The sequence below is a fragment of the Sturnira hondurensis genome, unplaced genomic scaffold (assembly GCF_014824575.4).
Source record: "Sturnira hondurensis isolate 20B ecotype Veracruz unplaced genomic scaffold, ASM1482457v3 Scaffold0001872, whole genome shotgun sequence".
In the NCBI taxonomy this organism is placed as follows: Eukaryota; Metazoa; Chordata; class Mammalia; order Chiroptera; family Phyllostomidae; genus Sturnira; species Sturnira hondurensis.
Window position 1 is genome coordinate 24,126,181 of NW_028074503.1, and position 14,989 is coordinate 24,141,169.

General features: G+C 47.8%; 1 protein-coding gene across 2 annotated transcripts in view; it reads right to left on the minus strand.

Annotated features, from left to right (window-relative positions):
• MYO5B (myosin VB) overlaps positions 1-14,989 on the minus strand; it is a 254,815-nt gene that overhangs the window by 128,437 nt on the left and 111,389 nt on the right. For both annotated transcript variants that reach the window (XM_037034115.1, XM_037034116.1), the window contains exons 3-4: positions 14,495-14,666; positions 13,141-13,285 (exon numbers count right to left, since the gene is read on the minus strand). In XM_037034115.1, coding sequence (XP_036890010.1) covers positions 13,141-13,285; positions 14,495-14,666 — 317 coding nt within the window. The remainder of the gene's footprint in view (positions 1-13,140; positions 13,286-14,494; positions 14,667-14,989) is intronic.

Sequence of the window (14,989 nt, forward strand, 5' to 3'; positions counted from 1 at the left end):
ATTTTCCTGTCACCAAAAGGCTGGCGAAAGGGCTGTCCTTAAGTGACGAGTGACAGGGCCCAGGCTGGCTGGTGCTCGAGTTGGCCTCTGCCGCCCCCATCGGCCTTCAACGCACACAGAACCCACGCACACCTGCCCCGCTGTGCGCCGCTCTGCGCCCCTCCAGGGAACACCCTTCTGGGCCTGGCCTGCCCTCTCACGCGTGCTCGTTCCGTGGTCCAGTCTGTCAGAGGCCGGCATTCAAGCCAGCCCTTCCTTCGAAACCCAAGCGAGTGATACGCCAGTAAACAGAAGGGTGACCTGTCGCAGGAAGAACGCTGGCCGCTCCAGGCAGCGCTCGGCTCGGAGGAGAGGAGACTGAACGAGCACCCAGAGCAGTCCTGGTAGATGCTCCACGAGAGGCAGGAACATCTGCTCGCCTCCGAGTTTCAAACACCAGGATAACTGCCTCCTGCGGGAACCAGAAGTTTCCAGAAGGACTTAGCACCACAACACTGAAAATCCTGAAAGGGGAAATCCCTGTTACAAAAGATTCGACCTCAAAAGCCTTCCAAGTCCACGTAAGGAAATCTTAGTCATTCTGTGCATTTCATGAACACATACTCTGTGAAATAAAATATGGGGTTCCGCAGATATAAGGAAGCAAAATGGACAGAACGGTAAAAATAAGCCTCACACAAGGGGGAAGGGGAAGCTCCGCTTCAGGCTGCTGAGCCAGAGTCCACACCCACGCGCTCTAACTACGATGGGTCACCATGAGCCATGGCATATGGAACAAAACCTCAGGGCCCCACTGACCCCGTGGGGAACACAACAACCTGGGGTTAGAACACCGGGTCGGGCCAAAGTAGGTTTACAGCTGTGTGTCCGTGAGACAGAGTTTGTTCTCGCATTTTGGGGGGCAGGGTGCATTCTGGGAACATTTTATTTTGTATTTTTAGTACCGCCCTCACTCGGTGCTCACTGGACAGTAGCTCAAACCCAAGAAAAATATCTGGGATTTTGGCGCACATTTTTTATTGTTGTTCAAGTATAGTTGTCTCCATTTCCCCCTACAGTTGTATTATTACCAATTACTGTATTGTTTTCCACAGGAACAACTGTAACCCTAGTTGTGCCCCGCCTGCACATGGACCCTCAGTATCCTAAGTGAAGGCTGGTACCACATATTTAAACTGAATGCAGCCCTAAGTAGCCCACACACCCACATTAGTACGTTCTCACTGGCCTCTCCGTAAGCCCGATGTTGGCGGCACAGCTACTCTCAGCTAGGGATGGTGCCTGATCAGAGAAGTTGCTGCGTGCCTGGAATCCCCTCTGCTCTTCCTCTCCCTGCTACCAGGTGTAAAGCATGTTCCAAAAAGACGTCCCATGATCCTAAGTACTCTTGGTATTGCTTTCCTGAAGGTTAATTCCCTTCCTAACCAAAAAGGACATCTTTTTTAAGCAGGTCATCGATCCTGAAGTATTTTGTTCTCTAGTTCTGGGAATACAGAGAACTGAATTAATTTCTGTCATCTTTTGGCTATGCGTGGGCCTCCTCTGACTTCCGACATCATTGATCTGTAAAGGGGGGCAGGAGCCAGGCAGACTTAAAAAGTATTTGCTTTTAAATGCGTCCACTGTGAGCCCGGGCAGGGGAGCTCAGGTGGTTGGAGCATTGTCCCCACGTGCTAAGGCTGTGGGTGTGATGCCCAGTCAGGGCACACAGCAGAAACCACCAATGAATGCATAACTAAGTGGAACAACAAATCGATGTTTCTCTCTCCATCTCCCCCTCTGAAAATCAATAGAAATTTAAAAAAATACGTCTACTGTCGTTCTGAAGGACAGAAACATAAGGCTTCTCCAGGACAGGCTGCTTGACTGGCAGACTTTCTGGAACATTCCTCATGCACAGAAGAGTTCTCTCACTTCCCAACACCCTGCTACTGGCAAAGACCAGGTGGATTACACCTGAGTTACACACAGGTGATTTCAGCCGAGTTCCTTCTGCTTTACACAGAGAGCGTCTGGGGGTACGTAAACATCAATACCTGAGCCCCATCTGATGAATTCACCCTCTGGGGTTAGGGGCCTGGGCCGGGGTGGTTTGAAACCTTTCCAGGGACTCTCTCAGGCAGCCAGGGTTGAGAATCATGGCAGAAAAGGCCCGGCATCTGGCTACTAAATCTGAAGGATCCTCCACCCTACACACACCTGCAAACTGGGACTTCTTACCTTTGACCAAAATCTCTCTCGATCCTCAATTCATGCTGAGATGCCAAAATCAACCAAGCAGAGTTAAAGACTGGAGAAACCACTGAAACTCGTGGTACAGATTCTTCTTGGGAGCATCAGTCCTGAGTCCCAGAAATCACAGATACCCATCCATTCCAAAAGTTTCCCAAACACGGGCCCAAGACATTGATCACCCTTTCTGAATCACTTAGTTTTTAAAAATACAGATGATTTGGTCTCACCCTTGAGATTCTGAGTCCATAAGGTTGGGAGATGGGATTGGGTAGCATCCCTCAGTGACTTCCATGCAGACCTATTTGGGGGGACCTCTGCCGGCTCCACACATGCACCAGGCCAGACCCATGATGTCTCAGATTCAATTCTAACTCCTGATCTCCACCATCAGCAGCCTGCACAAAGCTGTCTTCTTTTCCTTAGCCAACATGCTGTCCACTGTAGTACCCCTACGTCCTGATGTAACCAGGGGGCCACTCTAGAAAGCAGGACACTCCAACCCAGTCTAGAAAGATGTCACTGACATGGGGACGATAGCCATGCACTCCCACTTACATCTCCCATGACGGGGGTGGGTCCCTCTGAGCCAGCCGCCTCCTCTCCCCCTCCCCCCACACTCCCCACACTGATGAGGCCACAGCAGACAGTGGGGCGACAGCTCTTCCTCTGCGGAACATGATCCAGTCCGGGACTACTCCTCTGTGGCTTTGGACACTGCCCTGGACACCAGCTAGACTCTCTTTGGACATGCACCCCTGTAACGAAAACTGAGCACACCCCTCCAAATATGCACTGAATATTTAAAATAATGTCTGTCGCTTTTATAATGTGCGCAGCATATTATATTGGTGGAGCAGCAGGGAAAATGACTTCAGAGGAGCAGCATTAAGAGAATGTGAAAAAATAAAGTTCTACTATTTTTTGCCCACGCTCCCGTGAATCATCTTCCCAAAACGGATGTTCTCCAACCCTGACTCAGCACTGCAGGCACCAGATGCGACCGAGTCTCACTTCTGCCTGTTTGTGATAAGACGCTTCCTGGCCTCCACCACACGCCCGGTGCGTGCTATCTGGCAGGCTGCCTTTCAAGCAACCGGCCAGAAAACAAATGAGCAATCGTTTGGCTCCTGCAGTGCACGGTACCACTGTCCCTTTGCTTGAGCCTGCAGACGGCCCCACCCACGGGGCAGAGGAGTCCACCTTCTGACACTTTTCTGGGGGCTGCTGTGCCAGTGATGGGCGCTCTCACTTTAAATGAGAAGCTGAAGGCTATTGGTTTTCTCTCTATGACAACAAGTCCTTTTAAATGTAACACAGTTGATGCTCTATTTCCTCCAGGCAGATTGGCAGCCATCTATAAACTTCTATAGTTCTAATTTTAAACACAGACCTATAGAAAAGTCCAAAGGAACTTGGCTAATCCCATGGAATTGCCCTCCTTAAACGATTCACCTAGCCTGGAAGGACTGCCTGTTCTCAGAGGGCAAGCGGCAAAGGGAATCCCACTCAGTCTTGGGTTCTTCTTCCAGCATGTCTTTCTCCTGGACACGATGAAATCAGTCACGGATACCACGTGCTACTTACCATCAGTATTAATTATTGCTACCACCATCACTGTATCAGAAACTTAACTGAACAGTTGCTCTGTGCCTGTAGTCATAGTGAGCCCTTCTCATTTATCGACTCACTGAATTCTAAAGATGAGTCAGACACTGTATTTACCCCCACGTCACAGACACAGTAAGGTGAATGTCAGTCACGTGCCAGGACCACACACCTACGCTCTGAGGACCCCGGGGTCTTGTCCCTGGACCCCGATCTGCCTCATTTTGAGGCATCTTCCGGCACGATGCCGGACCATTCACAGCCACCCTGTCTCCCAGGATCTAAACGTAAAACCAGGCAGTTAAGGAAGGAATTGTTTAACACGGCGTGAAAGGCATTCCTGCGATGTAAACAGAAATGCCATTTCATCCCACTAGGCTTCACATTTTGTTAGCCTAGTTAACAAAATTATTTCAGACACCTTGAAAAACTAAATCTTACTCACATGTCACCATCCCTATGAATTCCAAAAGAAACCTGTGCAGGTGACAAGTCTGACTCTGACACTGGAACGAGGCTGTGCAAGAAGAACGGCGTGTGGTAACTGCAAGAGCTGGAGTCCCCGGGCACCGCCCGGTGCCTCACACACTTGAACCTGGACAGGCGTACATGCGTCCTCTTGTTTCCTCTGGGGACACGCAGGTGCCTTCAGCAAAAGAATGTGACCAGGGTGGAACACGAGAAGGAAGAGGTGAGGCTGGGGATCTGTGCAGGTCCCCTCCTCAGACATGAGCACCCCCAAAATCACGTGTGACCAACCAGCATGCACAGGTTTTGACAATACAGGCAAGTACCTAAATTGATAGTTGATTTGGTTAAATTCCATATTGGGACCTAGAAAGAGAACTCCTGCCTGTGTGTTACTGAAATTCATCCAGACTAACACTTATTAATCAATGGATAAGAACAGAGGTAACAGATTTGTTAAATTGGGATAAGCCAGGGAGACCGAATACACCAGACACAGAAATAAGGATTCAGACAGATGCACTCACTGACACGCAGGGACAAAAGGTGAAATTTAATACCTGTAACTGGTGATGCTGCTCAGCACATAAAAAAATCAATTGTGCAAGTATGGAATGAGGGCAACATATCTTAAAGAAGCTCGAATCTAGTGACAGAAAGTGTATCAGTGGTTACCTGGCACAGAGGGATGGATTTCAAAGAAACAAGGGGAAATTGGGGGGAGTTAATGAAGTGTTCATTATCTGGATGTTGCCAGTAGCTCCACAGGTGTGCACGTACAAAGTGTGTCAGATTGTGTGTGCAATCTAATGTGTGTAAGTGCAGTTCAAACATGACAGTTCATTGCTGGACAATTAAAGCTCATTAAAGTTGTAATAAATAGTTCTTGTGCTTATGTGGGTAATGGGAAGCAGAATGGAAATTTAATAGCTTGCAAGTTTATTAAAAATCAACAATGTGAAATGCCTGCCAGAAATCAATGCAATTACAGGCTCCTCCACCAGAAGTTCTGCACAAGAAGTACCTCTTCCCCTCCCCTGGAAGAGCTATATGCCGAGACAACCGAAATCGGAGGAGGACCGGAGGGTGGCCGAGGTTGTCCACAATGGCAGAGGGTCTGCAACCACACTCAGGAGGAATGGCTGTGGCATCTGGGATGTTGAGCCCAGAGCTGGGGACAGGAGGACACATGACAACGAGGGCTGCCGTGTGTAATAAAACGCCCACGCCCTGGACAGCTGCACAGGGAGGAGCTCAGACTGACGGTGAAAGCACTGGAGACTAAGTAGAGAGCCGCGTAATAGAGAAACTCCTACAACGGAAGGTGTTACAAAGGAAACACATTTGCAAGACAGTTATGTACCTGTACTGGAGACGGTCGGGCCACATCCAAAGGACCGGCTGCCAGGACACAGTCTCCCCGCATTCTTACGGCACAACCAGTTTTCACCCGATAACAGCAGGCTGCAACTCCCCCGGTAAAAGACAGTCAGTATGAGCAAACTGAAGTACCTTTCACCTCCATGGTTTTTGACTTGGGACCTCACAAAGCATGCTGTGTACACCACAGCAAAGTAATTCTTAGTAATGTTCACAACCTCTGCGGTGTCATGGAACTTACACCAAGAAAGGAGTCTGGTCCTACTCCTTTCTGACTTCACAGTTTTGAGATGACAATATACACTTATCAATTTCTTTTACTCTGAGGATGCCATTAGCTACATTCACTACACAGTGACTTTTCCCTACGCTCAGAAATTTAAACAACAGAACTAGAGCGTTACACGTGATGGGCAGAACTAGAGAGGCCACCATCTAAAAGACTGAGGACAGAACCAATGCCACAGACCTCGGCACGGCGCCCCTTGAGGAGGGTGATGGGTGAGTGCCTGCACTACTGGGCAAGAGGGCATGGAGGAGGAGACCGAGGTGAGTGGGAACAGTGGGTACAGGCGAGCAGCCCTGTGGATGAAGGGGAACTACTCAGGACGTGTTCTAGGAAGAGGAGGCAATGCCAGGGAGGAAACTAAAAGCCATCTCTCTGTGCAGACGTCTCAAGCAGCTCCTATACCTTGGCCTGTCTTGAAATCATAATGCAAAGGAAAACAAAACATCCTCCAAAAGTCAGAGGCGACCAAAGTCATGGTTTCCTAAGTGACTGTAAAAATTCAACAACTCAGTGCCCTCTGATTACTGACCTCCTCAGTGATGCTACTGTTGACTGTATTCAACAACACGCAACGAGGCATCAGCTTGAACATTCGCACCCCAAGTTTTTACAGGGCTCAGGGGCTGAGTCATGGTGTCATAAAAACGCTGAGTCATGGTTTAGAAAGATTCTAGTCATGGCATCACAAAAGTGCTGAGTCATGGCTTATAGAATCACCAAGTCATGGTTACATAAAACACGGAGCCATGGTGTTGTAAAATGCTGAGTTATGGTGTCATAAAATGCCAAATCATGGTTACATAAAATGCTGAGTCATGGTTATGAAAAAATGCCGTGATTGACGTCATAAAAATGCTGTCTTGTCACCAGAAAGTGCTGAGTGGTGGTGTGGAGAACTGCTGAGTCCCAATTGTTTAAATGCTGAGTCACGGTGTCTTGAAAATGCTGTGTCATTGTGTGTAAAAATGCTGAGTCATGGTTGGGTGAAATGCTGAGCCACTGTTATGTGGAACACTGAGTCGTGGTGTCCTGAAGGCCACAGTGCACTCAGTTCTTGGGAAGACAATCTGGAACAGTCCGCAGGTGCCACAGAGAGGCAGTATGCCTTCTGCGCTAGAGTCGTGGCTTCTGAGCAAACAGACTGGGTCTGAATTCCGGCTTCACCCACTTACTGCCTTCATGACCTTGGGCAGTTGTCCAACATCTGTAAGTCTCTACCCTCCTCCGGATGGTGGAGTAACTAACCTCACTTGGTGGTTTCTGTTTTCTGCTTTTTTCCAAACCACAAAAGAAAGTTTATTTAGAAAGTTCCAGAGGCAGAAGGAGTGAGCTGTTAGAAGAAATGAGCTCAGGGAACAAGTTACAGAGGAAAAAAGACAGGCCCTTGGAGCTTAGGAGGGAGAAAGGTAACGAGCCCAAGGGGAGGGCGGGGGAAGGAGGAGGTGCAGGCGTGCTCCCCGGAGGAAGAGAGCACCTCGCTCAGTGGTTTTAAGAACTGAATGCATTAATGTGTTGAATCTTTCTAGTCTTCCTTCAATGTAATTGTATGTCCCAGGGTACAGTGCTGGTGACACAGGAAACAAAACATTACACTGTGCTACATGGACCTGACCATTCATTCCCCTTTCACTCATTACACAGAGCTTGTTTACAAAAGACAAGTTATTGCCACAAGAATCCAAGCTTCTCATGAGAAGATGTTCTCATCCTTGTAAACTGTATAGGAATATGGAGAACGAAATGTTCATTACAAAACACGACTCAGCAGAGAAACATTGTTCTTTGAACATCCCTTGTGTCTTCATTTAACGAGCTCTAAAATTTTCCCATCTCTCTAGGCCAGCATTTCCCAGAGACTGTTGCACAGAACATTAGTCCCCTGAGATAATCCTTGAACAGAGTTTTGTGGCTAAACAGGATTTGCAAACCCGGCCTAACGCATCCCCATCTTGAAGACTCAGAACAGGATTCAACGTAACTGCTTGTACAAGCCTCACCTCAACAGAAGATGCTCATTTATTTACCTAGGGCTTCCCAAACTTGTCTGACCACCTCTGCATGCTGTTAGCAGAACGTACTTTTCTTCCAAAGTTCGCACAGACCTTGACGGGCCTCCCTGGTCTCTAACCCACCCTGTCTCGAACTCTCCTGCAGACCCGCTCCTCACGCAGGTTTAACTTGCCCGGGTGCTGTCCTCTGACCATGTCCCTTTGTCCTTACAACAGCACACAGGTGGCCCATTTTATTTTATTTTTAAAAAATATTTTATTTATTTATTTATCTTTACAGGGGAAGGAGAGAGGGAGAGAAACATCAATGTATGGTTGCCTTTTGTGCATCCCCTGCTGGGAGTTGGCCTGCAAGGAACCGGCCTGCAACCCAGGCATGTGCCCTGACTGGGAATCGAACCTCGATCCTCTGGTTTGCAGGCCCGCGCTCAATCCACTGAGCTACACCAGCCAGGGCTCAGGTGGCCCATTTTAAAGTGTACGACTCAAAGGGCGTGAGTGCATTTACAGCGCTGTGCAGCCATCACAACTAATTTTAGAACGTTTTCCTCATCCCCTCCCTCCCCCCAAAAAAACATGGCCATAAGCAACCATGCCCCATTTCCCCCTCAAACCACCAGCCCTAGGTAACCACAAATCCACTTTCTGTCCACAGAGATTTGCTTGTTCTGGACATTCCCTACCCATGGAATCACATGATACATGGACTGGGCAGAAGTAGGTTCGCAGTTGATACAAAGAAATGCTACCAGAATAAACCATGTTTTGCATACTCGTAACTGTAAATGCACGTTTGCCCACACCTGTATATGGTCTTTGTGTCTGGCTTCCTCACTGAGCATGTCTTCACGGTTCATCCATGTGGTAGCGTGTATCCACACTTTGTCCCTTTTTACAGCCAAATAATGTCCCACTGTATGAATATATCACAGGTTTATCCACTCAACAGCTGATAGGTATTTAGATTGTTTTCACCTTTTGCTATTGTGCTGTTTTGGAGAAACGCTGTTACGAACATTTGTGTATAAGTTTTGGCCCAAACCTAAGTTTTCACTTCTCTTGGGTATGTATTTGAGAGTGGAATTGCTGGGCCATGTGGAAACTGTTTCACATGTGAAGAGCCGCCGGACTGTTTCACAAAGCAGCCGCACCATTTTGTACTCCCACTAGCGGTGTATGAGGATTCCAGTTTTGCCACGTCCTTGCCAACACTTGTTTTTCTCTTTTCAATTACAGATATCGTAGTGGACGTAAAACACCAAGTCACTGTGGTTTGGGGACCGTGCCTTTGGATACCACTGCTAAGGTTATGACCACTCCATTCCACCTGCTTGGATGCCTTCTTCTCACCCCATGTATCCTACCAATTCAGCAAGATCTAGCTAACTCCTAGTTTTCTTAAACTACGGCAGTCACATCTCCAAACTCAGTTCAAATGACCCCATGCCTGGCGTCTACCTACAATTTCTGTAGTTACTAGCTTTTTGGCCTATTTACGTTTTTCTCTCTCCAACCAGACTGTGAGCTTCTTAAGAAGTGGAGAGAGGCCTTATATTTCTTGGTGTTCATTAAGTAAGGAGCCTATCATATAACTGATACTTCATAAGTATTCACGGATAGGATCTGATGTAGGAGCTCAGGCTGGGGAGGTTAGGACAGGTAAAAATGAAGGACAGGGCCCCCCGACTGGGGGGTTCGGTTGGTTGTAGTGTTGTTACATACACCAAAAGGCTGGAGGTTCAATTTCTGGTCAGGACACACAGCTAGGTTGCGGGTTCAATCCCCGGTTGGTTCGTGTATGGGTGGTAAGGGATCGATGTGTCTCCCTCTCCTCACCTCTGATCCCTTCTCCACACCCCCCTTCCTCTCTAAAATCAAAACACAAACCCCTGGGTAAGGATTTTTTTAAAAATGAAAGAGGGCATTTTGGATCTCAGCCTCAGACTAGGGAGGAGGAGCAGAAGTGAAGAAGCAAGCAGGGAGGTCAGTCCCCTTTTTCATGGGAAACCACAGGTCCTTATGCAAAGGACAGAATGCATGAACTTGATGTTTCATATCACTTTAGCTTTCTTCACTGCAAATCTCCATTTACTCTCGTCTAGACTTGGTGAGTTCGACGGGATGTGGAGAGGGAACAAAGCCTCTCGTCATGCCTTTTCTTCCTTTCCTCCAGCACAGCAGGGTTCTGCTTCTGCGTGAACTCTCAGGATGGAGAGTCCCCCTGTGAGCCCCACCAAAGAAGAAAAGCCAGTCCCCAGTGAAAGAAGAGAAAGAGCTGCTGCGTCCAAGGCCAAGGCCAACTGATCCATAGCCCCCAATGGCTGGCAGTCACCGACTTCCTCACGACCCTTCATTTCGCCCAGCAGTAAACACACTGTGCTAGGCCACACGCGGCCATAGCTGCTTAGATCATGATTGCAACAACTACTGATAGGTCATGAAGAGACAAGGCACAGCTGGCAGGTGTTGTCAAATGAATGTGTTCTACAGTCCAAACCAACAGAGAAGGCCCATGTTGGAAACACAGCCGAAACTTCCTCACACCCACCCAGTGAGTGGCATCTGTCTTTGCACAGCATAGACTCTTCCAGTGCACCTCCAGATCAGTAACAGAAACCCTGAGCTGCTGACAACAGAAGAGTCAAAAGTAGCCCTCTCCTGTGGTCACCCGTGTTGGTCTTACACTTCCACACTTCTGTGCACATTCATGAGCAAAAATTGCTTATGAATTTCAGCAAAATGATTTGGCTAACCCCTGAGACTCTGCAAGTAAAACAAGTATAAACTTTAAAACCTTAAAGGAACCCAAAGGTTCCTTTAAAACCTTTAAAGGAAACCCATAAATCCTGGGTTTAATGTTAAATCTTGGTGCACCTTCAACACCCACCCCCTTAACCATCCAATGCATTGCCCTAGGCAAGACAGGATCACCACCACCCTGGACGTCCACATCCCCTTCCTTCTAAGGAGTGTGAATGAGGACCCAGAACAAGTGAAATAACCCAAGCATAGAATAACCATGGGCACAGCTTAGGGCACAGCTTCAGGCACGGAAGGGCAGAATGGAGCCTTCCCATCAAGAGACCTATAATGCTAATCAAGTTGGAGGCCGGGAGATTTTCAAAGCTGCAGGGGCACCTCGAGGAGTCTTTGATAAAGAACAGCAACTTCTGATACATCTAAGGACAGCTGGCTAAGAAAGGAGAGTGGGATGAAAAGCAATCAAGTATCAACGACATCCCCCAAAAGGACAAGCCTTAGAGAGCTGCTGGAATGTCTCGAGTGGTAGGGAGTCATTGGAACTAGTTCAGAACTATAAAAATCCATCCCATAATGGAGGGAAGGCAGTCATCTTCACAAGAGGCAACTGAAGACTCAGCTTAAGTGACTCTTCCAAGGCACAGAAGCCTGCCCGGACCCCAGGGCTCCCTCCACTGTGCCATACATACACTTGACCTCCAACAGTAACACATGAGCCGAGCCATGGGCTCCAGCACACTGAAACCCATCCTTCTCTCTGCAGGACCTGACCTTCAGCCAACCTTTGGGTTAGGAGGTGTGCATCAACAGGTTACACCAAGCTAGGCGGCTCCCAACCAGGCCCTGAGAGCACATCAGTGTAGTGTGTGGGCCTTCTTATGGTCTTTCAGGGGTCAAAAGTCACAATCATTCTAGCTCCACAGTCTCTTACCACATTTTGGCGAAATAAAATGGGTATAGAGCATTGCATTTCTTAAATTGCTTAGTCCTCTAATCACTGCATATTTGGGATTCGGTCACTGTACAACTATCATGGAGACTTTTTTATATACTGACCTCCACAGCCAGCAGTAAAATATTATAATCCGTAAGGAAGCCTATGAAACAATCTTCCCTGATGGGAACTTTCACTGGACTGAAAATTATACTTAAAAATCCACCAACTAAGCAGACCACCTTAAATGGGTTCCTCCCGCCACAGACATCAATCACCCCTCTCCCCAAATCAGCCTAAGCAGCCTCCCCAGCCTCCACCTAAGGACTGTCCCGAGTCTGCCGCTAGCTCCACAGATGCTCCGTAGAGGCCAAGAGAGAGATGTGGCTGAAAGAACACGGCACTTTAGTATTGACTGGAATGCATATTTCCACTGAAACTTCAATAAAACTGCCACTCCCTACATTATGCCTGAACAGTTCCAAGACCAACACTATGGTGGCGAATTTTATGTGTCAACTTCGCTAAGCCACACTACCCAGACATGTGGTCAAACACTAGCCTAGATACTGCTGTGAAGGCATTTCTTAGATGAGGTTAACACTTACATCAGAAGACTTTGAGTAAAGCCAATTACCCTCCATAATGTGGGTGGGCCTCATCCAATCAGTTGAAGATCACATGAGGAAAAAAAACGGACGTCTCCCAAAGAGAGGATTCTGCCAGGAGACCGCCTGCAGACCCCAAATGCACCATCAACTCTTTTCCGGGCTGCCAACCTACAAGCCTTGAGCCGGTTCCTTAAAATGAAAATCCTCCACCCACCCCCCGCATGCGTGTGCACACACGCACGCTTCATAGTAGTTCCGGTTCCCGACAGAACCCTAATACAGTCACCTGGCCCATCTTCTGAGGAAATGACCTGTACCTGTCCTTCAAAGGCTGGAGGGAGGGGACAAACAGGAAAAATGAGATCTACTGAACTAGTTCCAGGTGAAAAACCCAACACCACTGTGCGTGACTGTCAATTTGAAATTTCCACTTTAGTCCCATATGCCTGGCATCTCAAGAAGCTGCCAAAGAGTCCTGGTTCCTTCAAAACAGAGCCTTCAGGGAGATCTGTAAGGTGCATGGTAAGGCTATAAAATGGACTCACTACACCAGGAGAGGAGAAGAGAGGGCCAAAAGGAAGTCAAAGAGATGAGATGCCAGGCATTCACTGCATTGCTCAAACAATATAATAAGTCTAAGGGGTCACTGCTCTCCAAGCACAGGTCTAGGTTCACAGGCATAAAATGAAGGCATGAGGAGACTGCGATAAGAAATAGAACCTGGCCCGGCTTGGTTTTGAAGATGCTTCTTCCATTCTAGAACCGCCCTTCCAACCACTGGGCAAAAGCAGCAAAGTCTACCCTCACCCCGACCACCCAGAAAGACTTCTGGCCTGAGGTTGTTCTTACCTGGCCATCTGCTTGTAGGCTTCTTCTGCCACAGCGAAGATGTGGGGGTCCATGTCCCCCATGTTTTGGCCACTGTAGGCGTAGATGACATCTTGTCCGTAGATTGGCAACTGTTCGTAAGGATTAATGGCAACAAGAACAATACCTGCGAACAGACGATGTGGTCAGAGTCTGGTAGCGCAGTGGCCCCCGACATCAGCTAGTAAAGGCCCCAGTTCATATACACCCATCTAAAGAATGAGAGGGTGGTGGCAAGAGTCTGGACCAGCCACTCAACCAAACTGAGATGTCTGTATGTCTTTACCAGGCACTGTGCCCTGGTGGAGAATGACAGGGTGGCTCCTAAACACTCTGGAACATAAAACAAGCCCACACACACATGCAGACGCACACAGAGCTGGTCAACCAAGTTCATAAAACAGACACGTGCCAAGTGCCGCACGGTCAGGGAGAAGAGGAGGCTGGACTCTTCCAGAAAGCCACCACCTCAGGATTAAAATTTAGTAAAAGGACTACTAATTTTTCATTTGCGTATGCAGTACCTTAACTAAAATAGAAACAACTTATGGACAGGGAGTGGGATTTACACACCTGAAGGTTAAATCTTGGCTCAGCCAGTTACACAGTGGGTGACTCAGGTGAGTGACTTAAGCAGACAGCCTCAGCTAACTGGCCTGTGAGATGGGGATGAGAGCTGCATTTCCCTGGGCTGTCCCGAGGGCAGAATAATTACTACAGAGAGCACACGTAGACCTGCACCTTCCATAGTAAGCACCGAGCGCTGGCCAGTTCTGATCTCACATCATATTGTGTAGCATGTGTCATCTTTCACCGCACCATTTTTTTCATCTTGTATCCCTAAAAGGATGTGCTCCGAGAGTGGACTCGAGAAACACGGGGTGACTGAAGACTCAGTAAATCCTCAGGTCTTTTACGGAAGGTCAAGGTAAATCGATATTTGAGAATATAAAAAGAACAAAATACAAACTCGATCTTCACGATAAGACGGAAACCCATGCCTTTTCCTTTCACACAGAAGCACGTTCTGGATGTCCGGAGAGCTACGGTCAGGGCTTCAAAACATAGGAGCTCCTCCAGTCACATGGGGAAAAGACAAGAGTGGAAAGGTCACAGCCAACGGGAAACCGCTGCCACTGTGCTGTGACCTTTCAGGGTTTGAGGAGGGACACAGGAGAAAGAGAGGACAAACCACAGACTGGAAGAAATAGTTGCAAGGGTCTCAGATGAGAGGCAGGCACAAATGTCAGTGAAAGCAGGATTCTCAACCACACAGAAAATCTAAAGATTGGCAGTGCTTTCAAACACATGCAGCCAAGAGATGCCCTGCACTTACCACAGTAAGTGTAGATATGGTTGGACTCCAGGAAACGGACCTTTAAATTATGCAGAACGGCAGGCTCATGCAGATAGCTGAGGGCCGTCAGGTCATTTTCTCCCACCAAGATGTCTGGGTTCCGTAGGAAGGGCAGCTGGTTGCTTTGGACATCAATGGGGTATTCCTGAATCTAAGTGCAAGCAAAAGACACAGAGGCAGTTTTGAAGCACTGAGCCTGTATTCAGTGCCTGCCTTGTCAGCTGCGATTGCTATCCCAGCATGATCATAGGGGATGAAAATGGATAAAATGTTAAAAAAAAAAAAAGCAAACTGAACAAAATACCTGTGTTGCCATGAGACACCAGCACAGACAGAAAATCTGCTGTCAAATTTTCCAAGTCACAAAATAAGAACGACAAATGAACAACATACAGAGAATTATTTAACTTGGCCGTGAACCAAAATGTTGTAAATAAAAGAATGTTAGCACTAATATCACCCATCTGACAAACA